At 38.9% G+C, this 25,161-nt stretch overlaps 1 protein-coding gene across 7 annotated transcripts in view; it reads right to left on the bottom strand.

Annotated features, from left to right (window-relative positions):
* Positions 1–765: 765 nt before the first annotated feature.
* ADAMTS20 (ADAM metallopeptidase with thrombospondin type 1 motif 20) overlaps positions 766–25,161 on the bottom strand; it is a 78,748-nt gene continuing 54,352 nt past the window's right edge. For 5 of the 7 annotated variants that reach the window (XM_032443192.2, XM_085536343.1, XM_085536350.1 and 2 more), the window contains 11 exons: positions 14,034–14,201; positions 11,989–12,162; positions 9,431–9,601; positions 8,029–8,229; positions 7,767–7,896; positions 7,515–7,609; positions 7,326–7,420; positions 6,764–6,897; positions 5,319–5,410; positions 3,103–3,207; positions 766–2,458 (listed from right to left, as the gene is read on the bottom strand). In XM_032443192.2, the coding sequence (XP_032299083.2) occupies positions 2,369–2,458; positions 3,103–3,207; positions 5,319–5,410; positions 6,764–6,897; positions 7,326–7,420; positions 7,515–7,609; positions 7,767–7,896; positions 8,029–8,229; positions 9,431–9,601; positions 11,989–12,162; positions 14,034–14,201 (1,455 nt within the window). In that variant the 3' untranslated portion in view covers positions 766–2,368. Of the gene's footprint in view, positions 2,459–3,102; positions 3,208–5,318; positions 5,411–6,763; positions 6,898–7,325; positions 7,421–7,514; positions 7,610–7,766; positions 7,897–8,028; positions 8,230–9,430; positions 9,602–11,988; positions 12,163–14,033; positions 14,202–25,161 lie in introns of those variants that run through there. The other 2 variants (XR_014942182.1, XM_085536363.1) reach the window with 2 other exon arrangements.

Here is a 25,161-nt window from a genome sequence, read left to right on the forward strand (position 1 = left end):
TGATGTTTAAATGGAAGGATCGATTAAACCTTGATTCTCAGTTAAATCAGAATCATAATATGAGGAATTCATACAATGCCAGAACACACCAGTTTCTCCCTATGCTAGGGCTGAAAACCCCAAAAACAGCCCTCCCCCCCCGCCCCCCCCATATAAATAAATAAATAAAAAGTGATGCTGTTTCATATAGAAGCTGAACTCAGTCAGAAGGCGTACTATAATTATAGAAAAAATTATTTAAATAATATATATATATTTATAAGAATACGCTGTGTTGGAATATGAAGTGAAAAGTCACTTTGTTTGAAAGGATTTTCAGTGATTTTGCAGCAGAAGTGCAGAGCACTTCCCAGCCTGTAATCATTATTTCAGTGTTGAAAAGAAAACAATTCTCCTGTAGATGGAGATAGACTGCAGCTTACCTCCTGCCAAAGCAGCCACTGAGGGATCAGACTATGAAAGAATTGATCTGAGTTTAGCACAGGGAGGAGGAAGAACTGAAGTAGATAATTTCAGTGAACGTTTTACAAGCAACCTCCTCAAGAAAGGTATAGGTGAGCATTGTGCTAGGGACATGCTGACATGGAGTTTACACCTCTGAAGTAGGATTTCCTTCTAGATTGCATGACTGTTATCTGCTTGTGCAGCAGTTATTCCAGTATTTGTATCTATCAAGGCAAGGAGGTATTAATATCATAATTATTCGTTGCACAAACAAGTTGACATAGTTCTGCATTTGATTAAAAAAAAATATAAGTATACAAGTACCATTCACACAAGCATATTTATTATATAAATACTTTATAAATTACAGGGTTTTAATTATAAACATTTCTAGGAAAATAACGTTTTAAATTCTTAATAACTTTTACAATTAATACAAGGCACATAGTGCAAAAATACATTTCTGATGCAGAGATAAAAAAGAAATAATTACCTACGTGTGTTATCTAAAATGTAGCTGCTTACACCTATGTGGTACAGTACTGTTTTTAATTAATACATATTACTAAGTTGTGGTTAGCTCTTTGTGGGTAAAAATCTGATATAGTTGCCATTTGATCTATCAGTTTTACCAGCATACAAAACAAGTATTTGGTTTACAGAATGCACACTGTCAGAAGTATGTATTAGTTATCCAGTACATCATATAAGATACTACACATGTGGAAAATTTTGCTTGGAACACCTGAGTATTGGCCCTGAAACACATCTGTGTTACCACATACTTTTACAATTCTGGACTGTAAGGTAATCCAGAACAACAAATCTGCCAGCCTTCCCCTCTATCATACAGTTACTTTTCTGGAAGAAATAATTATAATTAGCAGCTGCATTTACAACCATTCAGAAATCAAAGTGAGTCAAAGATGGACATCAGCCACACTATGAGCATGATGCTGCCCAGAGTTTTCAGTAAGGTTATTGAAAATTAGATTGAACTGATATATCAAAGGGAGACACACTAGTCATTACGAATATGCTGTTGTAATAAGGTGTATATAGGAAGGCTTTAAGTAAATACATATCCATACAATCACACACAAGGTGATATGGTCAACAGATAAACTGCTTTTACAGTATATTTGGTTGAGAGGCAGGGATAAAAATCAGATTTCCAAGCAATATTTCTCCTTATTTTCTCTTCCTGTAACCACAGAAATACTAAGCGCTAAATGTTTAACATGTGCTATAGAGACTACAAAGGTTAAACCACACTTTTCAGCATTACCGCTAGCATTTGAGCACCATGAGGGATTTAATGAGAGAAACAAGGAAAAATGTTTTTACTGACAGAAAAGCACACAGATCTATAGAAACTCTCTGAGGAGAAAGAACACTGGTTTTGTACTTTCCTGCTGAAAATTATTGACAGATAATTCCTAACAGGATACGCAAAGTTGCAAGTATTTGAAATTACCAGCTGTTTTCTCTACATACCAATCATTTCCTTTCCTTTCCAAATTTTAGTAGAGCCTATCTAGAAAATCAGTGCAGAAAATACTGAATGTTCCAGAAAGAAACGCACTGGCTAGTTGTAAGTTAAGTACTGCAGTTATGGCACAGTTTAAGGTTTATGCATGTCAGCAACATGAGTGCAATTTACTTGCTGATGCTTCTACTTTACAAAGAACTGAGGTCTCCCCATTAAAACCTGAAGGCTGTGATTTACAAACTTGTTAGCCCATAAACAGGCAGTACCTCCCCGAATAAACACCAAAGAATACAGGATTCTCAGCAGTGAGCATTACAGTAATGAGCATTACCAAGATGAAAGAATTAAAAAATAAATATATACACAGCACCAACAATTTGCACCTAAAGGACAGATGTTCTTGCTTTGATGTTCTTAACCACAACAGAGTTCTCACTTTATTTGAAGCTGGAGACCAGTAATTGTGTTAGGAATACATTTCCCACAAAACCCTCCACATCTTCCATATATTTTGGTACCATCCTAGAAATTAGACAGAGAGAACAGTCAATCAAGAGAAGCCACTGAAATCTCAGTTGTATGAAATTCTCCTTGAGGTCTGCACACAATAGACATTTTACAAGTCAAACCTACAATTACTAAATCAAGAGATAGCATTTAATTAACAGAACAGGCACAGATATCCTTTATCATTATTGTTGTATACCTTCCACCCTAGCTTGGTATGCAGTATTTTCCTTAACTGTGCTTGTTTACTGCTCCTGTTCAATTGGTCATTTGGTTTCCACTATGAGACAAGTTGAAGGCACCTTCTGTAGTATGCAGTATGTATCTTCAATAATACGGTATTTTGTATGAGGCAATATAAAGTACCTTCAAATTTTTAATGAACCCAATCATTATGACAACAGACTTTTAAAACCAGTAAGAGAAGGCTAGGTAGGCAGTGCTATCTGGATTAGATTCCAGGAGGTGCGATTAAACATGTCATGATATCTTTAAGATTAGTTTATCATATTACACTTGGAAGAAGATTTAGATAGATCAGTGACCTTGAGCGCTGTATATTTTATTAATAAATAGCTTTGTATTAAGGAGTCATCATCAGAAGACTCAGAGGCATAATATTATACAATAGCAGGTAAAGGAAAACAGCACTGACTTACGTGGGATTTGTGTATGTCAGCGGTTGCATAGTTGCCCTGAGCCATCCACCTAACGGTACTGGATAATCTCAGACCTGTACCAGCCAAGTTAATGCTGAACTGTCCCTAACAAAACAAAAACAAAAGGTAGAATACAGAACTGATTAACAGAGTTCAAAATACTAAAGCACTTACTTATATATAACTTAGGTTATGTCTGGACATTAAGTACTCAAAGATGCATACTTCTCCTGGGTTATATCATCATGTTATTTCCTATCTTTTGACTATTCTGACACAAAAACACACAAACAAGTTGTTCTGTAGTAAGTAAGTACCACCTGTTTCCAAAGTCTGAGTGCAGAACTGACATCAGTTGATCAGGGTGGAGCACCTCTTCTATGAAGGAAAGCTGAGGGAACTGGACTTGTTTAGCTTGGAGAAGAGAAGGCTTCGGGCAGACTCACTGTGGCCTTCCAGTACTTGGAAGGGAGCATATAATCAGGAAGGGGAATGGCTGATTATGAGTGTGGATGGTGATAGGACAAGGGGGAATGGTCTTAAACTGAGACAGGGGAGATTTAGATTAGATATTAGGAGGAAGTTTTTCACACAGAGGGTGGTGACGCACTGGAACAGGTTGCCAAGGGGGCTGTGCATGCCCCATCCCTGGAGGCATTCAAGGACAGGCTGGATGTGGCTCTGGGCAGCCTGGTCTGGTGGTTGGCGACCCTGCACATAACAGGAGGGTTGAAACAGGATGATCATTGTGATCCTTTTCAACCGAGGCCATTCTATGATTCTATAATCAGTTAATTCAATTTATTTTAGCCTCCTTGCTATATATTTAAATTAGATTTTCAAAAAGTATGTACATGCAGTATGCAAGAGAGAAGCTGACTTTCTTGAAGGACATTTCTAAGTGCCTGAACTTTTAGGAGATAACACAGTCAGGCCCTGATGTCTGGAAATTAGAGATAAATCACTTCTTAGCCATCTGAGTCTCAAACATTTGCATGCAAACTGCCCAAGCATCATCATCACATCATCTCCCATTTCTTACTCTGTAAACTTAATAACATAACTGAACATGAACATAAGTGGAAGTTAAAACAAATAAATTTGTTGCTTAATAGGATGCTCTGCTTTACAAACCACTCAAAACATTTTATTGATTCTAAAATCGTTGCTTATGCAAATAAATACTCTGAAAACTATCTTCATAACACAGATGGTTCATAGGAGAACAAGAAAAATAATTTAAAAGCTGGTAAACAAACCTGGGAATAGAAAATGATTAAATTACACCTGCACAGAGGAGCAATGTGTTGAAAAGTAAATGCTACCTTCACAAAGAGCCTAAGTGATGGTTTAGGCAGAACTCTAATCTGAACACTCCCAGCCACCTGCGTACAATTCACTAAAGGCCTGAATTTCTGTTTTCAGACAGTAAAAATTTCTTAAATAGCCTGTCTTAAGCTTAGGCATCCAGATTAGATAGACAAGGATTCACTTCCATGCAAATCTGAGCTTATTGGTTTTATTTCCCTTTATAAAGAATGAAAATAAACATAAACTTCCAGAAGATGATCTTGAGTTCATTATCAAGCACCTTAGGACATCCTAAAGTTTCTAATGTGGTAAGAGTCTATGAACTACTTTCTAGGGAATCCCATTTCTTCCAAGTACAGCTGAGTTTGACCAGATTAGACCAGGGCTATAACTGCATTAGCAAGGAGTAGAGTGCAGCATGGGCAAAACTGTGAAGTGAAAAAGTCAAGAACCTCATATCCATATATAGTAGACAAATCAGAACTTTACACTGGACTAACTCTCATCTAGTCCCATAGACTGAGTTCTCATCAGCAGTTGGAGAGCATATGGCCCTTCTGGAACTCATTATTTGATTCAGTTTCATCCTGAGGGCATCCAGTTCATGTGTTCCAACACTGCTCCATGGCATGAACCAACAAACAGAAAGCTGGGATACCAACATTCTCTTAAGAAGCCCCAGCCAGTCCAAACTAAAACACTAACATTGAATATAGCCGCTAAACAGGGTTGATTTCCTCTGGTGGAAACAGAAAGAAACAGACAATGGAACAGAAGAAGAAGTAAGAAAAAAGCCCTTATTAATGTCACACACACACACCAGACAGAATGAATTTCAGAAATTTAGAATCTTACAGCACTAAATCAGTAAAACTTTTTTCTAAGGGGAAAGAAATCATAAATACCTGTGGACATCTGGCAGCGCTGTAGCAATCTCCAGCTGTAGCAAATGGAACTGCTCTCCCAAGTATAGTCTGAGCAAAAAGAAAATCTGTGGCTAGAAAACAGAAGATTACTCAACACTGAAAGTACTGCATTAGAATGTAAGAATCTCAGGTGAAAACAGTGTGAAAAAAGACAATCTTTTTTTCTTTTTTTAAATAAACTATGTTTTACATAGTCCATTCCATCTAATGCCACATGAATCAAACCTACAAGCCCAGTTTGCTCCCTGAGATGGGATGAAGATAGGAGGATGTGCACCTGGACTTTGCTCCACGTGAGCTGGCTGTGGCCCAGCTTGACACCTTCAGACAGAGACTTGAAAGTGTTGCAAGAATTCCAGTTCTTTCTGTCTGAGAAGGGTCTACCTAGAACATGGCATGGCCTTCTCAAGAAAAATATGCCAGTGAATTTGAGGAAATGGAATAACGGGAACAAAATCTTTGAAGCTGAATCTAATTCACTTGTAAATTAAATAAGCAAATACAAAATTCAGGTCATTTGACCACTTGGCACAAACTAACACAGGAAGTGTTTCTCTGTTTCTTGTATGTTTTTTTTTTTCTTCTTTGAAATTTCCACCGAAGTGGAAAGCTGCCTGATGGAAAGGGACCTTGTTGTGATGATGGACAGTCGGCTGAGTATGAGCCAGCAGTGTGCCCAGGTGGCCAAGAAGGCCAATGGCATCCTGGCTTGTGTCAGGAATGGTGTGGTGAGCAGGACTAGGGAAGTCATCCTGCCCCTGTACTCAGCACTGGTGAGGCCTCATGTCGAGTACTGTGTTCAGTTTTGGGCACCTTAGTATAGAAAGAACGTGGAAGTACTGGAGCAGGTCCAGAGAAGGACAACAAGGCTTGTGAAGGACTTGGAAAATCACCCCTATGAGGAGAGGCTGAAGGAGCTGGGGCTGTTCAGGAGGCTGAGGGGAGACCTTATTGCTCTCTTCCAGTATCTGAAAGGTGCTTACAGTGAGAGTGGGACAAGTCTCTTCTCACTGGTGACAAGTGACAGGACAAAAGGCCTCAAGTTGAGCCAAGGTAAGTTTAGGTTGGATATTAGGAAACACTTCTTTACAGAAAGGGTAGTTAAGTACTGGAATAGGCTCCCCAGGGAGGTGGTTGTGTCGCCATCCCTGGATGTGTTTAAGAGCCATTTGGATGTGGTGCTCAGGGATATGATTTAGCAGAGGGTTGTTAGGGTACTATGTTTAGTCTGTGGTTGGACTTGATGATCTTTGAGGTCTCTTCCGACCTGAGTAATTCTATGATTCTATGAAGTTGTAAAGAATTTTGCTTGCCCAGTAATGACATTACTAGATCCACAAGTGAGTTGAAAAGATAATTCTCTAATCACAGCCGATGCACATCATCGGAAGGCTCACACTGGCTATAACTGACAAAATGCTTACTTCTGACTTGCATGGAGGCGACATCAAATCTTATTTTGCTAAAGACCGTGAAGCCAGCTGCAAGGTAATCATTTCGACAAGCGCAGTCTTGCCTCCTGCTTCCATTGAAAGGACATTCATATGGATTCTGTAACCTAGAGAATAGCAAAGATTTATTTTTCCATTTGACATTTTTCTGTAACAGAATACTGTAGTGAAAAATAATTGTATTGCACTATGCCACTGACATAATATTAAACAATTACTGAACACAAAATTCAGCTATTAGCTCAGCTAAACTGAAATATCAAACGTGGATTGAAGCCATTTCTGAAGTCAAGATAGAAAAAAAAATAAAATGTAATAATTTATTGCAATTATCTCAAGTCCAGATTGGAAATATCCCCATTTCTGCAGATGTGTTCATATGTCTGGATATTCAAAACAGAAAATTGAGAAAAATAAATTATATTAATCTGTTCTTTCTAAAGGTAAATATCATTTTAATGTTTATTCTGGAAGAAATAATGGCACTTAATAAATTTAACAAGACTCTTTGTTGTTGTTGTTGTTGTTTTTTTACCTGAGTCCATACACCTCAGAGAAATTGTCTGTTTCTCCTTTTAACAACGTCAGATATTCTTTGGGATTGTCTGAGTGCATGTCCGAACAGTAGATCTGCAAGAGCAAATATAGACCTTTAGCAAAATCTTTATGAGAAAAGTATTATTTAATAAAATAGAGTTCATAAAAACTCAAGTATTAAGCATACTTTTATCATCCTTCCTTTAATGTTGAGTAGGTATTCACCGTCTTTTCTCATCCCTTTTTTAATCTGGATATCTTTGCAGGTGGTAATAATTTCACCTTCAAAATGAATGATTAAATCATATTAATATTTCATGAATAGAATGCAGTTTTAGTACTTAATTTCCCATAATTGTGCTCTTAATATGATCACTGTTTTTGTATAAATCAACTCGGAAAACATTAAGTTCATTTAACAAGTACAGCCGTCACTTACAGTCCTCTGCATGGCAGATCCTCCTGGTATCTGGTTTTAAATGCGGCAGGCACAAGTCACTGGATAAGCCATTTTCAGTCATACACGCTACTGTTCTCTCCTTTACCCCTGCTCCACAAGACACTGAGCACTAGACATGGATAGCAATCAGGAGTTAGTTTAGAAGGCAGTTAATAATAAACAGAAGTATATCAGCGAATGCCTTGACACCCTTATGATTTTGAGGCAACTATCAAAAATCAGCTTGCACATCTGTACTCACCTTGGTCCACTCTCCCACTCTCCAGGTCACTGCTTGTGAGCATCCTTTGATATTACAGTTATAAATGTATGGAGAGGGTGTTACTGGGCATTCTCGATATGCCACCGTTCGAAGGCCATAAGCACGCTTGTTTTGAACAGAATGGATTCCAACACAGTATGTGATCCGCTGCTGGTAATCCAACCCACAGCTGGCTGAACACTAAAACAAAATCCCAAGCACTGGTGTTATTCTTGTGAAGCTGAACTTTCCCACAGCACTGCAAACACAGATATGTCATCTCCAACCCTTGTTTTGGCAAAATCATACAATCTGATTTATGGCATATTGATGCAGAAGTTGAGGTCTGCTGCAATAGCACATGCAATGAGATAGGACATTGTATCTCTTCTCAGAGCTTACAGAGCAGTTCCCTCTCAGCTGCAATATGTGCATATATATACACATGTCAGTAGTGCAAGGGAAACAAGAGATTGAACCCACATGTCACTTAAATCAAGGATAAGACTGATAATAGCAGGACTAGGGGAAATGGTTTTAAGTTGAAGGAGGGAAGATTTAGGTTGGATGTTAGGGGAAAGTTCTTTACTAGAAGAGTGGTTAGGCCCTGGAACAGGCTGCCCAGTGAAGTTGTGGATGCCCCGTCCTTGGAGGTGTTCAAGGCCAGGTTGGACGGGGCCCTGGGCAACCTGATCTAGTAAAGGTGTATGTTTGGTGGCCCTGCCAGGCAGGGGGGTTGGAACTACATGATCCTTGAGGTCCCTTCCAACCCGGGTAATTCTGTGATTCTGTGATTCTGTGATTCTGTGACATTAGGGCCTGGAGCATCTCCCCTATGAGGAGAGACTTAGGGAACTGGGTCTGTTTAGCCTTGAGAAAAGAAGGCTGAGAGGGGACTTGATCCAGGTTTATAAATACCTGAGGTGTGGGAGCCATAGTGGTGAGTCTGGTCTCTTTTCAGTAGTGCATGGGGATAGGACTAGGGGTAATGGGATGAAAGTACAGCATAGGAAGTTCCGCACAAATGTGCGGAAGAACTTCTTTACAGTCAGGGTGACAGAGCACTGGAACAGGCTGCCCAGGGAGGTGGTGGAGTCTCCTTCTCTGGAGATATTTAAGACCTGCCTGGACGCCTTCCTGTGTGACATGGTGTAGGGAGCCTGCTTTGGCAGGGGGGTTGGACTCGATGATCTCTAGAGGTCCCTTCCAACACCTACAATTCTGTGATTCTGTGATTCTGTGATTTCCCTGGGAGCCAGCAGAGGAGCCCTGTGGTAAGGGCACTCAAATTCAGGTGAAAATATGTTTGTTTGATTGTTTTCTCTCTGCACATTTTACAGCAGCATAATACGCTTCAGTGTAAAGTTATGCAAAAGAGATGTAAGCGAGATCATTAGTTTACCTGTGACAATTCTCCTGTGAGCACAATGTACTTGGAGGGAGCTCTCCAGCAGGATTTGATGGATGGAGGCTTTGTGGCAGGATCGCAGAAGCTTTCATCTACTTGGACCTGGTTTTCATCCACACACTTAATCTTCTGGTGTATCTCCTTTCTTCTATATGACGTCAAGCACTGAGTATGAGAAACACAATCACAGTTTGTGTACCTAAACTCGTTATTTACAGAGTAAGGCTATTTGCCAATTGTCACACATCATTAAGGCCCAGACAGCAACAACCTATACGAAATCTGTTATCAGCATTGGTCTGAACTGTGTCTTGTTTTCAGTGTTCGGGTACCTCCAGTCAGATGGGAAACAAAACAATAGCACTTCATGACATGACATGGTAACTGGTGGGTGAGATGGAACAGAAAATAAACAAGTCAGGCTAAATGATAGGGTGAGTGAAAAAGCTTTTCTGTATGAAAAGAGTCAAAATAGGATTTCAGTGAAATATGAAAAGAATAGCTTGGTCTTGAAAGCAAAACATAAGTATTTCCTAGAAGCATGTACACAATATTACACTAATAGAGCAAAAGAAAACAATACTGCTCTGGACGCTAAAACTAACCTGTTGTGATGAAAAAGGAAGGCTCAAATACACAAACTCCAGTCTCAGCAGATGCAATAAGCAATACCACTGCTTACTTAGTGCCTGTTGATTCTAGTCAGAGACCTGAACATAATTTAACCCAAATTTGAACCAACACACAATCAATTAGGAGACTTACCAAGGTGTGATACATAGGCCAAAGCTATTGTTCACATTCTAATATTACTGAATCAAAGTGGCAACCTGAAGCACAGAAAACAGATGCTGTAAGATAGAGCAGCTCTGCTAGATGTAACCTCCAACACTACCAAATTACATTGAAAACCCTGACGAGACTGCAAGAGCTTCTCTAGGTGGTCCATTCCACTTCTTCAGTTGTCTTCACTGAGAAAAAGGTTTTTACAACTTCCCGCAAACCTCTGGCTTCACCTTACTCCTGTTCATCTTGTCGTCTGACCCTTTAGCACTGTGGAGAGTCTGGTTTCATCTTGGCAACTTCTTTGCAGATTTTAGAAGGCTCCTGTTACATTTCCCTCAAACCACCCCTTCTCCTGGTCCATTCAGTCCCTGCTCACCAGCAGGTGCTCAGCCCCCAGTCAGCCTGCAGGCTCTTTGCTGAATGCGCTCCCATTTCTCAATGTCTTTTTTACGCTGGGCTAGCAGAACCAGGTGTGGAAATTAGGCATGGCCCAACAAGTGCTGAGAAACAGGAGATGATCACTTTGCTCTCCTGGCAGTATCCCTGTTGGTACAGCCTAGGAGGCTGCTGGCCATTACTGCTTCAGCCACACACCAGCAGCTGTCACCAGCCTCTCAGCTGTTCTTCCCCAGGGGTCTTCATTTCCTGGGCTATGCTCCACTTCTGTTTTGTTGAAATCCATAAAGCTGTTGTCATGTTGTCATTCTGTTCTTCCATCTCATCTGGGCCCCCCATATGGCAGCCCTGCCTTCCAGCTACAAAGTGCTCTCCCCATTTCAGTGTCCTCTCCATGAGAAAGAACTGAGGCCCAAGGAACAGCTTTGCAGATTTCACTGAGGTAAGCACACTGTTGAAAGAAGCTGCAAAATGTACACTTGGGCTTACAAACCTCACCTGAACAAGATGAGAGCCAAGTAAACAATCTTTTTGATGAAAAGCTTAGCTTTAGCTTTCTATTCTCTCCGCATGAACATGAACTGAAGTGATACCATGTTACTGACATAGAAAAGCAGTGGTGTTTGCGCACCAGTTGACTGGTGTAGCTTATAGGAAAACCACACCTCTTAATGGCATGGAGTAGCCCAGAATATTAGGCAAACTAGGGATAACCCAATTGTTAGGCAAAGAGAACAGGCAGAAGAATACTTTATATATTATTTCAGTAAGGATTCTTAATTTTAGTATGAAAATGCATATTTAATATGAGAACGTTGGTTACAGATAACAGCAAACCTCCCAGCTGTGAGCTCTGTATATGTAGATCTGGAAACTTTTCTGATACACTGTGACCAGTGGGGTGAGGAAATGACACATCAGCACCCAGAGCAGAGACAGCTGGGCAAAATATTCCAAGTTTGAGTACATAGTACCCCAGGAGAGGAATACAGATGGATAAATACTTGAAGAGCTACTATTAATGGAAGATATACAGGGCTATATATGAATCTGGTGAGAAAGGAATTGAACACAGGAATTTCAAGCAAACAGCAATAAAAATGTGAAAGAAGTTATGAAGGAGAGAGATGATGTAGTGAAACATGGTGCATTTGTTGTGAGGAGAAGTGAATACCCAGTTGGAATATGCAAGTATTTGATAGGGAAGGAAAATTCACTCTCACACTCTGAAAATATATTTTTCTGCTAAAAGAACATTCAACTGCTATTCTGCAATGCAGTGGCTACTAGAAAGGCATCCAAAAGTTAAAAGTAAGAAAACTCTTTGCCTCAAACATAGTTACTTCATCCAAGTTGAAAGTGTTACTTACATTCTCCCATCCATCTGCCAGCCACTGGTACCGCATACAGGCAGGCAGCCAACAGGGTCTGTGGCCAGCGGGCCGTGCATTGTGGTTGCACATTGCTTCGTTCACTATACCCAGGCCCTTCAGCTGACAGTAGATGTCCCTTTGCTGAATTCCCACACCACAGGATACAGAACACTAAAATTGATCAAAATGGATCACATGGTCAGTGTGAAATGAAACAGTCAACAGAATGGGGTACAGTCTGTTATTCAGTGTTCTTGCACTCCACTGACTCTGATGCAATATCTGAATAAATTTATTATGAAAATGTACATTCCAATTCAAATAAAAGATATAAGATATATCCTGTAAGATATATGGGAAAAAATCCATCCACTGTGCCTAAATTGCTCTGCCTCTTTAATTCACAGCAGGAATAAAATCATTGTATGCATATGTAAACCAGGAGTTTAAGGTTTTGCAAGATCAAACAGCTGGAAGTTCCGAACTCACCTCATTCCATTATTACATTAAAGAATGACATTCTTGCCTGTTATTTTAAAATGAAAACATTAAACTAGAAAGAAAAAAAGAGCCTTGGTATTTTATTGTAGAAATGTCTTGCAAATGGTGCAGACTTTTGAAGTAGCACAAAATATTTCAAATCATGATGAATTTAAAGGATTCAAATCCTACCTACCTGATATCTCTTTTTCTTCCTCCTGGCCAAAGTTAGTTTACTACAATGCCAGGACATGGTGTGATAGACATTCTGTTTTGCCCAGTCAGAAGCACAGTGAGGTCCCAGAACCCACCCAATGATTCAGTGTAATCACAAAGGAGATAACAATCTATCAGATCACAGATTAACAGAATTGCAGGTGTTGGAAAAGTTCTCAAAAGATTATCGAGTCCTACACCCTGCTAAAGCAGGTTCCCTACAATAGGTCCAATAGGTAGGCATCCAGACAGGTCTTGAATATCTCCATAGGAGACTCCACAACCTCTCTAGGCATCCTGTTCTTATTCTCCATCACCATAAAGAATTTCTTCCACATGTTTGTGTGGAACATCCTATGTTTAAGTTTTAGGCCATTGCTCCTTGTCCTATAACTACACACCATTGAGAAGAGTCTGCTTTCATCCATTTGCCTCCCACCTCTCTTTATGTATTTATAAACATAAATCAGATCTCCCCTCAGTCTTCTTTTCCCCAGACTACTCAGCCTTTACTCATAAGGGAGATGCTCCAGGCCCTTTAATATCTTTGTGGTCCTCTGCTGGACTCTTTCTAGAAAGAGCAGCCAATGAAATGTGGCCAAATTGAGGAGATCGGTAATAGATAGCACCCTGTCTTTTATCACAACTATTTTGGAACTGAGTTTACGTCCTGCAATAACCAAAGGTTCCACATTTTCCTCTGAAAGTTCGGTCTGGGTCCTTTTTAATGATTCAAGGAATCATTAAAACTAGATAACACCAGAGAGTATCTCTTTCTGTAATACTATTTTTACACTTGCCATTCAGGTAGAATCATAGAATGGTTTGGGTTGTAAGGAACCTTTAAGACCATCTGTTTCCATACCCCCCTGCTATAGGCAGGGACACCTCCCACTAGACCAGGTTGCTCACAGCTCCATCCAGCCTGGTCTTGAGTGCTTCCAGGGAGGGGGCATTTACGGCCTCAATGAGCAACCTGTTCCAGTGTCTCACCACCCTCATAGTATGTAATTTCTTACCGATATCTAGTCTAAATCAAACCTTGTCCATTTCTTAAAGCCATTTCTCCTCCTTCTGTCACTACCTGCCCTTATAAAAAGTCTCTCCCCAGCTTTTCTGAACTCCCCCTTCAGGTACTGGCAGGTCACTATAAGGTCCCCTTGGAGCCTTCTCTTCTCCAGGCTGAAGAGCCTCAGCTCTTTCAGCCTGTCCTCATAGGGAGATGCTCAGATTTCTACATTTAATCTTGTTGATACTCCCTTTCACTGAAGCAACTATGTTATGAGTACGATCTTGCCAAGTACCGCTGTAGAACGGAAGAACAAAATCATGTCAATTTTACATACTTCTTTCCATCCACTGGCTTTCCAGGAAGGACATCTTCCAGCTCTACAGATTTTGTACGTCCTTGGTTTTTTTATATGTCTGCAGTTTCCATCCTCTATCTTAGCCTGGAAGCTATTAAAACAATGCACATCACGATGCTTCAAACCTTTCCCACAGGAAACAGAACACTGAAAAGAGAAGTATATTAATTTACTAAAAGTTTCAAAGTAGTAAGGAAACAAGAAGAAACTGCAGAGTAGGCCAAAATTCATTCCACGGTTTAAGGAATAAGCTTTTGTATTATGCCATAATATCTAATGCGAATGTCTGAAATCACTGCATAAGATCTCTTGTACTGAGCATTATCGATGAGATGTCAAACATTTGTCATGTATTGTTCATTCGTTCATATATTCATTGATAAATATCTGAGCTCAGTTAGCCATGCAGGAGACAGCTTACTATTACAATCTCATGACATCCTCAAGCAACCTTCTGTTTTCTTGTAAGCGTTATGCTACCCATGGTTATTATAAGATATAAAGAAAGACAAATGTAAATCATAGGCATGCAGGTTTCCAGCCATTAGGTTATGAAACCATGCTTGTTCTGACACCTGCCTTCCACAAGGCAAAGGGAGATGTCATTATAGTAGTCATTACAGGTTACAGCGCATTACTCAGAAGCAGAGCCCTGCCCCTTTCATCCCCTGGCTATTCTGTTTCCTCCAGAAACTTGCTGTGATAGACCATGCTAACACTTGGGCACCTCTCCCTCCAACATAAACCAAATAGAGCTACACATATATTTTGTAAAGCACCAGTGTGCATTAGGCATGATTAGAGAACAGATGACAGATCATTCTCTTTCAGAGAATTAAGCGTTTCTGAATATATGCACTATTTTAGTAGTGTAGCCTAGCCTACAGCACATTTCTTACAAAGATGAATTTAGACTTTCTTGAGCCTTTACTCATCCTTGAAGCTCCTAATGCATTACTAAACACAGTTTGTGGAACCTCATTCTCTCACTGCCTGCTGCCCAGTGTTGTGAGATGCTCTGGTATTGATCTTCACAAGGCTTAACTCACCCAGCTGAAAAACGTCTACCTGCACTTCAATCTCCTGCTGCTTGACTTCCTTTTGATCACTAAGTTTGCACATAGTCAAGAACAATGTAGTCCTTACAGTGTGAGACACCTATCAAGTAGCTTCATTTGGATAACATTCCTCATGATTAGAGCCTCCTTTCATTCTTTCATATATTTTCTGCACATGTAGGAAGAAAGTCCGTAAGAATTTTAAATCTCAAAATAAACACAAATCTTTTACAAAGGTTACATGTTGAAAAAGGTATCCTGTAAGCATTTTACACAGAAATTCTAGCACTTGTCTCAACACTGACAAAAGTAATATTTCCCATATGCTACGTTCTTTCAACAACATAAAACTGCAGTAAAAAGCTGGACTTGATTACTATTGTTCAAAGTCATTCCATGATGCTGGTAAGTAGGATTCATCTGCTTGGCTTAGTTTTTTTTTTTCATAGCAGTAAAATCTTATGAGGATCAGCCTGACAGAAATGCTGGTGCTTTCTGCGGTACAACGTGATTCTCAGGCAGGCATGCCATCATCAGCTCTCACCAAATTAGGGCTCTGTCTGCAGCTGACAGATGTAGTTTCACAAAAACCTCAGTAAAGAGCTTTTTTTTGTTGTTTTGATGATTTTACTATTGATGCTATTTCATTTCAAGTTTGAAGACGATGGATTATTTGGTGGATTTTGTTCTAAATTTTCCTAACCTTTTCTTTCAAGGCAGCATTTTGTGGAGCTTAGCTGGAGCTCGCTGGGCTTCTAGTGAATGAAAACTAAACCAGTAAATGAGAAGCATGTAACAAGTTCCCTTTGTTTTCATATTAGGCATAAGGAGATCTAACACATGAATGTGATCAAAAGCATTGCTTTGCCACTAAAAAAAAAAGGAGAAAAGACATTTTAAATGTAAGCAGGCATTTCTGTGACAGGATAGAAACAGTTTTTAAGATGGCAGATCTTAAAATGGCAGCCTCCCTGGGGCAGTGACCACAGCACTGAGTTTGCTGGAGTTCAAGAAGCGTCTGGATAACGCTGCCAGACACGTGGTCTGGTCTTTGAATGGTCCTGTGTGGAGCTGGACTTGATAATCCTCATGGGTCCCTTCCAACTCAGGATACTCTATGGTTCTATGATATAAAGGATAAGAAATTGTACAAACCTATACCGTTAAACACAGTAGTTGCTTGAGTTATCTGACAAATTGTATTTTGATGATGTCTTGCTTGGCCTAAGAGTCTACTTGGGCTTGTTTAAAACTATGCTAAAGGCAGATTGGGAACACTATTGCACAGCACACTAATAAGGCATGCCTTTGAGCACTACTCAATTTCAAGTTCTTTCAACTTTTCATCTGTGCTATTATAATTAGCTCTCCCTGCACTTGCCTCCTCTCTGCAAGCCACATCTCCCCCAGGTTTCTTGTGATGCTTGAGCATGAAACAAGTATTTTCCAGCTGAAATCATTCACAAAGTTGTCCTTCCCTTTACACATGTAGAATACCGTCAAGAAGTAACACAGACTCTGGGACTGGGTCCTCCTGAATTCATGGATTCAGTGTCACAGCTCTTCACTAAGACGAGCACAAGCACTTGTGCTATGAGCTCAAACAATCAGAAGGAACCAGGGTTAGAAGAGACCAAGGAACCCATCACTCCTGAGAAAGTATCTTGAATTCCAAGAGGTATGTATATGATTTATTTTTATCTCTAAGCTACACACATTAACTACAGAAGTTACATGGAAGATTTTGAATTATCTCATTGAGAATAGGATCATTTATGCAGTTCAGTATTACATTATATATCAGATTTATTGTGTTGAGAAGATGTCTCAATATGATTAAAATAAGTAAGTTGTCCCTGCAGCTGCAGTCTGTAAATCTGTTTTACAGTTCTAAGGAGGTTGTTTTTTCAACTACAGCAATATAAGGGAGGAAAAGTAGGCTAAGAATGACTTTGCACTCTGCATAGCAGGGTAGGAACCCGACACACCAGCGTTCTACCATTCTTACATTGGTTACCATTGCTTCTGGTTGTGTATCATGCATATGAACACCTGTACACACCACATCAGTCCCAGTGTGTATGTACAAGATTGTGCAGTGTACCACAGTATGACCTAACAGTAGGTCTGAATACTGCAGCTGAGGACAATGAAAGGCAACAGTAGCTCTTCTGAGGTCATCTAATTTCTCCATAGCCACATCTTTTCTGTCAGAATTGTGTACTCTGTGCTCCATGGATATACAGCCTTTGTGTGTCTCATAACATGACAATTTTCTTTCAACTTTTAATTGAAGGATAACAACAACAAAAAAAAAAAAGACCAATTTCTGAATAAGTATTTTTCAAGTATATTTCAAGTACTCTCATGTACTGGAAGAAGATATGGCAGAACTGGACTGAGTACTTCAGGTATAGCCCCAGCAACACTGGAGGTGGGTATAAATGAGAAACAAACTACAAACACATACATACACAGAAAAAGTGGAGAAAAAGGAAGAATAAAGAGGATCAAAGGACAGATATTCTAGGGCTGATGTAGAGAGCAGGAAGGCAAAGCTGCCATGCGAAGAGCCATATGGCATCTACTAGGAATGTGTGTTAACACGTTCCTCTTAAAAACAAAGACATCCCAATTAAAACAGAAAAAGACACACAGATCAAACCTTTCCATTATATTAAAGTCAGTCCCTTCAGTTCAGATCTTGAAGGGAAGGGAAGTTGATTTTTTGCCTGCCGAATTCAAATTCTACTAATGATACTACAGAGGCATTTTAGCATTTAAAATTGCCACCATGTGGTCCAAATTTCTTTGTCTAGTGCAGCTGGAGGTAGTGTTAATAAGGGAGACCTTTCAGCAAAACAGCGATCTGCCTAGAAGGCAGATGAACAACCATACTCTGTGCAGCTGTTGGAAAAATCAAAGCCGTAACTCCTGAAGTTCCATTTAATGATCATCCACAGAATCTCATTTATTCATTCAGTTTGCGAAGAGGTTTCAGTTTGGCTCATCTCTGACATCTCAGCAAAGCACTTCCCATTACCTTAAACTCAGCAAAACCAAAACAGAAGACTACGTTGTATGAAATCTCTCTTTTCTGCTCATGACAGATGTCACCATTTTGCCCACCACCAGCTAAAGCCAGAGCGCTAGAATTTACTCTGCCTCTATCTTTAGATCCTGTTGGGCCCTCACTCAAACCCAAGTCTGTTTTAAGTGTAAACTCAAACAAAGATTAATTGTGCAAAGTACTGCTTTTCCCAGATGCGCTACTTCAGCTGGACTCTTTAAGAAAAACATTCAGGAAACATTTCTTTGTAAATGAATGATCATACTATATTTATTATGTAACTACTGCACCTGTATTTTCACAGTATGCTTATTTTCTCTACAAATGTAAAATATATTGTTAGCTTTCATTGTAAGAAATAATTCATTTACAACTTTCAAAGGACAGTTCTATTGTAGAGAGTAAGTGATACTGACATGCTCGTGTTTGTCTTTTAAAGTGAAATTCCTTAGCTCTCCAGGGAGTAAACCAGTTTATACAGTGCTACCAAATGAGAGCTATCGCATCTGCAGGAGGTGACAGAATGTTCTTTGCTCTCCTGTTTGTTCTGGAAAGTGCTTCAAAACAAACAAATTCTACAGCTAGAAAAATTACCAATGTGTGCAAATGTGCACAGTGGATTCCACACAAGCTCAGATATGAAGCGTCATCCTCCAACATCTCTTTGGTGATTTCCCCCTAGGGAACCTGCAGTTCCCTAGTGAGGTTGGACTACATGATTTCCAGAGGTTCCTTCCAACCCCTACTGTTCCGTGATTCCTTGTCTGTGTTATTCTGAATATATGTTTCTCCCCACGAAAGGGGAATACAGTTTTCTTTCTAGATAAAGTCTGATGCGTTTTCTTTCGCAAGAGAAATGATGTGCCTGATTTGTTTGGAGCTGACACCAATACTCCGCTGCTACAAGGAGTGTGAAAATTCCTGGTGCCAGGAAAAACCTCTTGAAACTAATGAAATAGCAGCCTTACATTTCCACATGAAGCCTAAAGAATCCTGACTGTGTGATTCAAAAAAGGAAAATTGAGCACAGGTAATATTCAATTCTGAGTTTCCTAACAAGGAACTGAAGTTGACACTGATTCTGGACGAGAGTAAGTTCACATGGCTCACAGTGGAGCCTACCATTTCTCCATTTTCCATTAGAGCCCAATCCAAACCACCAGAGAACTATGATGGTGTTTGATGGAAAGAACATTTCCAATAGATTATGGATGTTTCAGTGTGAGTGTTGATGGGATACTTTGGTGTGGTTTAAGAGAAGAAAAGGAAAGAAAGATGAACAGAACAGTGGCAAAAAACAAAATGAGGGCTATAGAAGACAAGGGAAATTTGTCACAGAAAATGAGGGCAGTGCCATGCTTCACAGAATAGTTGAGTCAAAGACCAGTATCATATTCAGATGTCATGAGTTCTCTAGATATTATTTTCTTTCAGGTTTCAGCCTCCTAAGAAGACTCTTAAGACACTTGTACGCAAAATAACCTACAGGATATCCATATGTGAGATGCAAAAACAAGCCTTGTGCTAACTGAAGGTATTTTCTGTTGCTATTAATGTGTGTTTGATAATTCTGAAAATTTAAATATAGCAGTCACTTCTTCACAAGTAGGTGATAAATGTATCCTCCTTCAACACTGACAACATACTGCATTTGGTATTTCGTTTAACACTTCTTCTAAAGGCTGAATTTCATCTCCCTGTTACAGTAAAAAATCATGTATAGTTATTCTGCCTGCCATACTTGCACTCGATTTGAATTCTCTGCATCTGGTTGCCACATGAGAATCAGAAAAACAATGGGTATTTCTGTCTCCTTTCAGCAACTATTTGGCAAGCTCTGCTATCTCACATGCAGGTCTTAAGATGGGCCTCAAAGTGTCACTGAAGGGTCTGCACATGCTTCAGCTTCACCATCAGCTCTCATTCAAGTAACTTCACTGCCATCATTAATCAGAGCATGTATTAAAACAATGAGAAGTATGATCAGCTTACGTATTTTCTGGGGGGAAGCAAGGGAGATTGGGGAGGGGACAGATAAGCAACATTGCTCAATCAGCATTCCTGCTGTACCGTATCTGGTACACGTGTCTAATATTTATCACCTTTCAGCCCAATGATATATACAACAGAGACAGGTGGCTGAGGCAAACCATCAAGCAAAAATACAAGAACAGAGGGAAATCAAAGAACAAACCCAGACAATTCTGCCTAACCTCTCCTTCTGAAATCACTGGCAAAGAAGAAAAGAGGTAGAACCACACCAGGCCTTTCTGAAAAATCTGAATCTACAGATTGACATTTGTGTTGAATGTACAAGACTGAATGATTATTCTGCTACTTGTGTTCTTTGGGAGCCTTCTAAAAACATTTGGTATGGCCATGTTTATAATTGCATTGTTGCAGATGGCAAAATTCTGCCTTGGCTAGAATTCAGCAAGCCTTTCTCTTTCCTTTTTTCCACAAACATAACCCAAATAACACCTTTATGTAATTACATGAAGGCAGCGGCACTGGAGACAAATGGTAAGAAACAAGTAACAAGAAAGAAGGAAGGCAGAAACAGAGATAAGAGCCCTAGGGAAATACAATGAAAGCAAAAAGAAAATAAGCACTTTTCCCCCCCTCATTTCCAATAAAAGGATAACTTTCCAGACACATTTCCCAAAAGGAGAACAAGGGATGTACTCTGTCACATCCAGCAGTGTGCTGGCCAGCACACCCACCCACCTAAAAATAAAACAACACAAACCTACATACAAATCCAAACAACCACCCAAAATGTAACCCAAGCTGAATTCATGACTGCTGTCAACAACTGGACATGGTTTAAGGGTACATCACAGGGAGTGCAGATGCAGTCTCGTGCCTCTTGAGAAGCTCAGGAAAACTGAATAAAGGCCTGCTAAGGACATAGTCTGCTTCCCACCGAACAGCAAAGTTCACTTATCAAGAGTGATGCTTTACTTATAGATCTTCACAGTAAAAGATGGACCATATTTTTAACGATAGAGGATCTCTGGTGTGAGGACTACACTTTCAGAAACAGAGGGGCTGCACAGAAAGACACAATTAGTTTATATATTTTCTACTTTTTAAAGCTCACTTTATCTTAATATATAGCATCTTTTCAATCAATTAAATACAAAATGATGAGATAACACAGTCATACCATGGCAGACCAATTACTCTCTGCTGATCTGCAAAAAGGCAAATGTGATCAAAAGGAAACAGTAGCTCATAAAATTAAAGCAATACCAAATACATATGAGTTATGTGTTTGCCTGTTCTGTAAAAACTATCATTTCACTTACTTCATTTGTTTAAAAGTTAAGGTTTTGTATAGTAACTTGACAAAAAAGGTTGGAAAAAAATAATGGTATATATTGGGATGACACTGTTTTGTCAAAATCTTTTTAAAAGTATCAAAAATATAACTGAGAAATGTAATTAAGCTAGAGAATTAAGAAAGATAACTCATTTTAAATATTAATTGGGCAAGAATATGAGCTTACAAGTATAATGTAGATATTAAATACTTTTACCCACCTTTGTATGCGTCTTCCAGTTTATGTTCAACCTAAGCCACTCTTCTGCATATTTTCAGTTACTTACAGACCAATCTTTCCAACACTGCATACAGCCACGTGCATAAATGTGAGCATGTACACAAGCTTCTGAAGGACTAATTCATCAGGAAATCTAAGTGCCTGATCCTGCTCTCACTGAAGCATAAAGGCCATAGATACATTCGTGCTAGCACAATTACAGATCAGTATAGTGGCCTACCTTAGTGGAGTAGTTCCTATCCCACAGTAACCCATTTTCTCAGAAAGGATGGGGGACTTTCATCATAGAGACCTACAGAATGTCTGGGGAATTCTAATGCATGCCAGCTAAATAAAATATGCATGTAATAACCTCCACAAATCTTTAACAATATTAATGCTTCAGTCTACATTTGATAGCTTTTAAAAAAGGGCCTCAAAACACTTTGGGACAATACTAATGAGCATTGACTGGGATTCTCAAAACTGCTACACAAAGCTGCCACAGGCAGCTCAGAATGGATCTGACCACCCAGAACCTGTCAGCTTATCTGAAGGTTTCTAGACCACAAAAAGAAATAGATGTCTGAGTAGCTTCATACTCATTTTCAATGAACGACTATAAATATTTAGGAATGCTATTGGGGATGACCAGGATCACCTGTCATCTTCTACTGCAATATACTTTGTTTTACTTTGTTTTCCAGATAGATTTCTTCTTACTTGTCCTCTTTCAAAAGGAAAGGTCTGAAAGTTATGCACACTCGTAAAACTGTTTTTGTTCTTCGAGATTATAAGAGTTGAGCACTGTGTTATAGCCCTCACTTTTCTGTGTCTTTTTGTTGCTAAGTGAAGAAGACTGCACTGTAAAAGTACAACCTCAATATAAGTTGTTAAATAACCATTATCTTTAAGCTTTATATTCAAAGACCATCAGAGGCAACAAGTTCATCATCAGAGCTCAACGCCTTATTTCAGTCTAACTGTCCAAAAGGATCAGCTGCTGCTTTTATCACTAACAAAGTTCACATTTTTGTTGTTGCTGTTGTTCAACTTTCAGAGCTTTTTCAAATTTTACAGCACAGAAACCTTTAATCTTTTACAAAGGAAATTTTAAAGATGCTTAACCCCATGAAAATAATGTCAGTAAAATATCATATGTCATTCACTGCACACAACTGTTACTCAGTGTTGGAAACACTTCCAGCAAAAGTAGTTAGTTCCTTTTTTTTTTTTTTTTTTTAGAACTTTAAACATTAGCATTCCATAATAAGAGACATATTAGATATGAACACAAAGCCACACAACATGCGCCAAAAAAGAAGGGTTAAAATGCAACTGTATTTCACAGACACAAATCACAGTCATTAAATTAAATTATCAGACATACATTATAACTTATTTATTATTTCAAGCTATACAGGCAACATAGCACCAAAATGGAGAAAATTCCTCTAAACATGATGAACAGTACACATAAATATTGGCTTTTGAAGTTCTGAAACAAGTATTTTCTTCATATTCTTTCAGAATTGCCCTAAAAGAAATCCACTTTCCCAAGCTTGTTCTATGACATTATTTGGGTAGTGACACATGTTATCAGTTATCTCTGGAAAGACACTCCCAAGTTCCAGAATACTTAAAAATGAATAGCATATGCTAACATTAAGATTTCAGCCAGTGGGATATTAAATAAATGTGCTGTATTGGTAATGAGGTATTCTGAAGTTTGACATTAGGCAGCAGCAGAAGTAGAGGTATAAGGATGAAGCTGGTTTTGAAAACCAAGTTCGCTGATCCTGAATTCCCTTTTAATATAAAAGATTATCTTCAAAGATATAAATACTTTTTACACGTTAGAAAAATGAATTAAGGCACTTATTATACATATCTTTTTTTTTCTTTTTTTTTTTTTCATTAAAATGAAAGCAAATAAACATTATCTTTATGCAAGTTCAGGCCACTTCTGCTCCTGTAGAAGTTGATGGGAGGCCTGGTAATAACATCACTGAAAGAGGACTGGGATAATTATTTTTAGAAATGAATTTATTCTCTTGATAGACTTCTTCCACTAGTGCAAAAACAGAATCATATGGAAACCCTTCCAAAGCATATAGCATGACAGCAAACTGAAAAGTTAGGAAAACAGCCACTTTAGAGAATATTACATTATGTATCTGAAGGGTAATAAGAATTTCTGACACTTGAAGCTAACTTAGAAGATGAGTTGATCTACTCGATATTCTGTAAGGGTTAAATATTATCTGTAACAGCGATAAGAAAAACACCTTGGCACAACCAGATTCATGGTGTTGTTTCCCCCAAAAACCCAAACAAAACAAAAAATAACTGAACAAAAATCTAACATTCCTAAGCTGAATTTTTACAGGACTTTTACAGTGTAATCTGAATTGTTAGAGAAACACTCATCTGGGACATGTGGTTTCTCGACCAACACAAGGTGTAATTGACCTGACTGGTTTGTTGCCAGTGCTTTCTCATTTTCACAGGTGTAAGAGCACTCTGCAAAATCACTACTCTTGGGAAACCCATGTCTGTTCACTTTTAAATTAAGGTCCCTTTCATCACAGAAAACATTTTCTAAAACATTAAAGTAAATAAGTAAAGATACCTAACATTATTATCTGACAGAACAAATGGTATCTGGAAAGCTTGAGGACAAATTATTCATACATCTTCACTTTGAAAAGAAATGGATGTATCACATCACAGCTCACAAGAAAAAAAAGAAAGGGCTACAAAGTAAGATATGACCATTTAAACGTGAGAGAAATACCAAAATCTTAAAAGAAGTTGAGATTTAAAGGGGAAGCATCAGTTAGTAGTTCAATACAATCCTTAAAGTGAAGTCTCCATAAAAATTCTCCATTAAGAAAAGCTCACTTGGTGAGTCATAAAAAGCCTGAACAGCAGAATAAAGAGTCAAACAAAAAGTATGTTCAAATCACCTGGTTTGTTCAGGTACCAGACCAGGGCTTTTCCACCAGAAATCCCTTAACTTGCTAATATAAAATTTTTTCCCAGCCAAGTACTGTACTTCACATGGCAGGAAGCAACTTGCACTTGGGAAGTCCTCCTATCTGCTGCTAGAGTTAACCTCTGCAGCCAACCAGGCTTTAGTACCTGAAAATTACTGGTGTGTGATAAACATGGCAGTTACTGGATTCCTATATAGAATTCTAGTTAATATTATTGTGTACTGTGTGTTAAGTAGAGTATTTGATTCTCCAGTCCAGTTAATTTACGTTGGTGTTAGTCATGAAAATTTTGCAAGACTGTATGTATGAGCACTGAAGGTCTGTTACATCTAAACATAACCATTTAACTAACTGTTGATTTGATTGTATTCTGACATAAGATTCTGTCAGGTAATTGTTGGACAGTTGTCTGGCTAAGAATGCCAAAGCATCTGG

The sequence above is a fragment of the Coturnix japonica genome, chromosome 1 (genome assembly GCF_054131305.1).
Source record: "Coturnix japonica strain WE chromosome 1, WE-NBRP24, whole genome shotgun sequence".
NCBI lineage: Eukaryota > Metazoa > Chordata > Aves > Galliformes > Phasianidae > Coturnix > Coturnix japonica.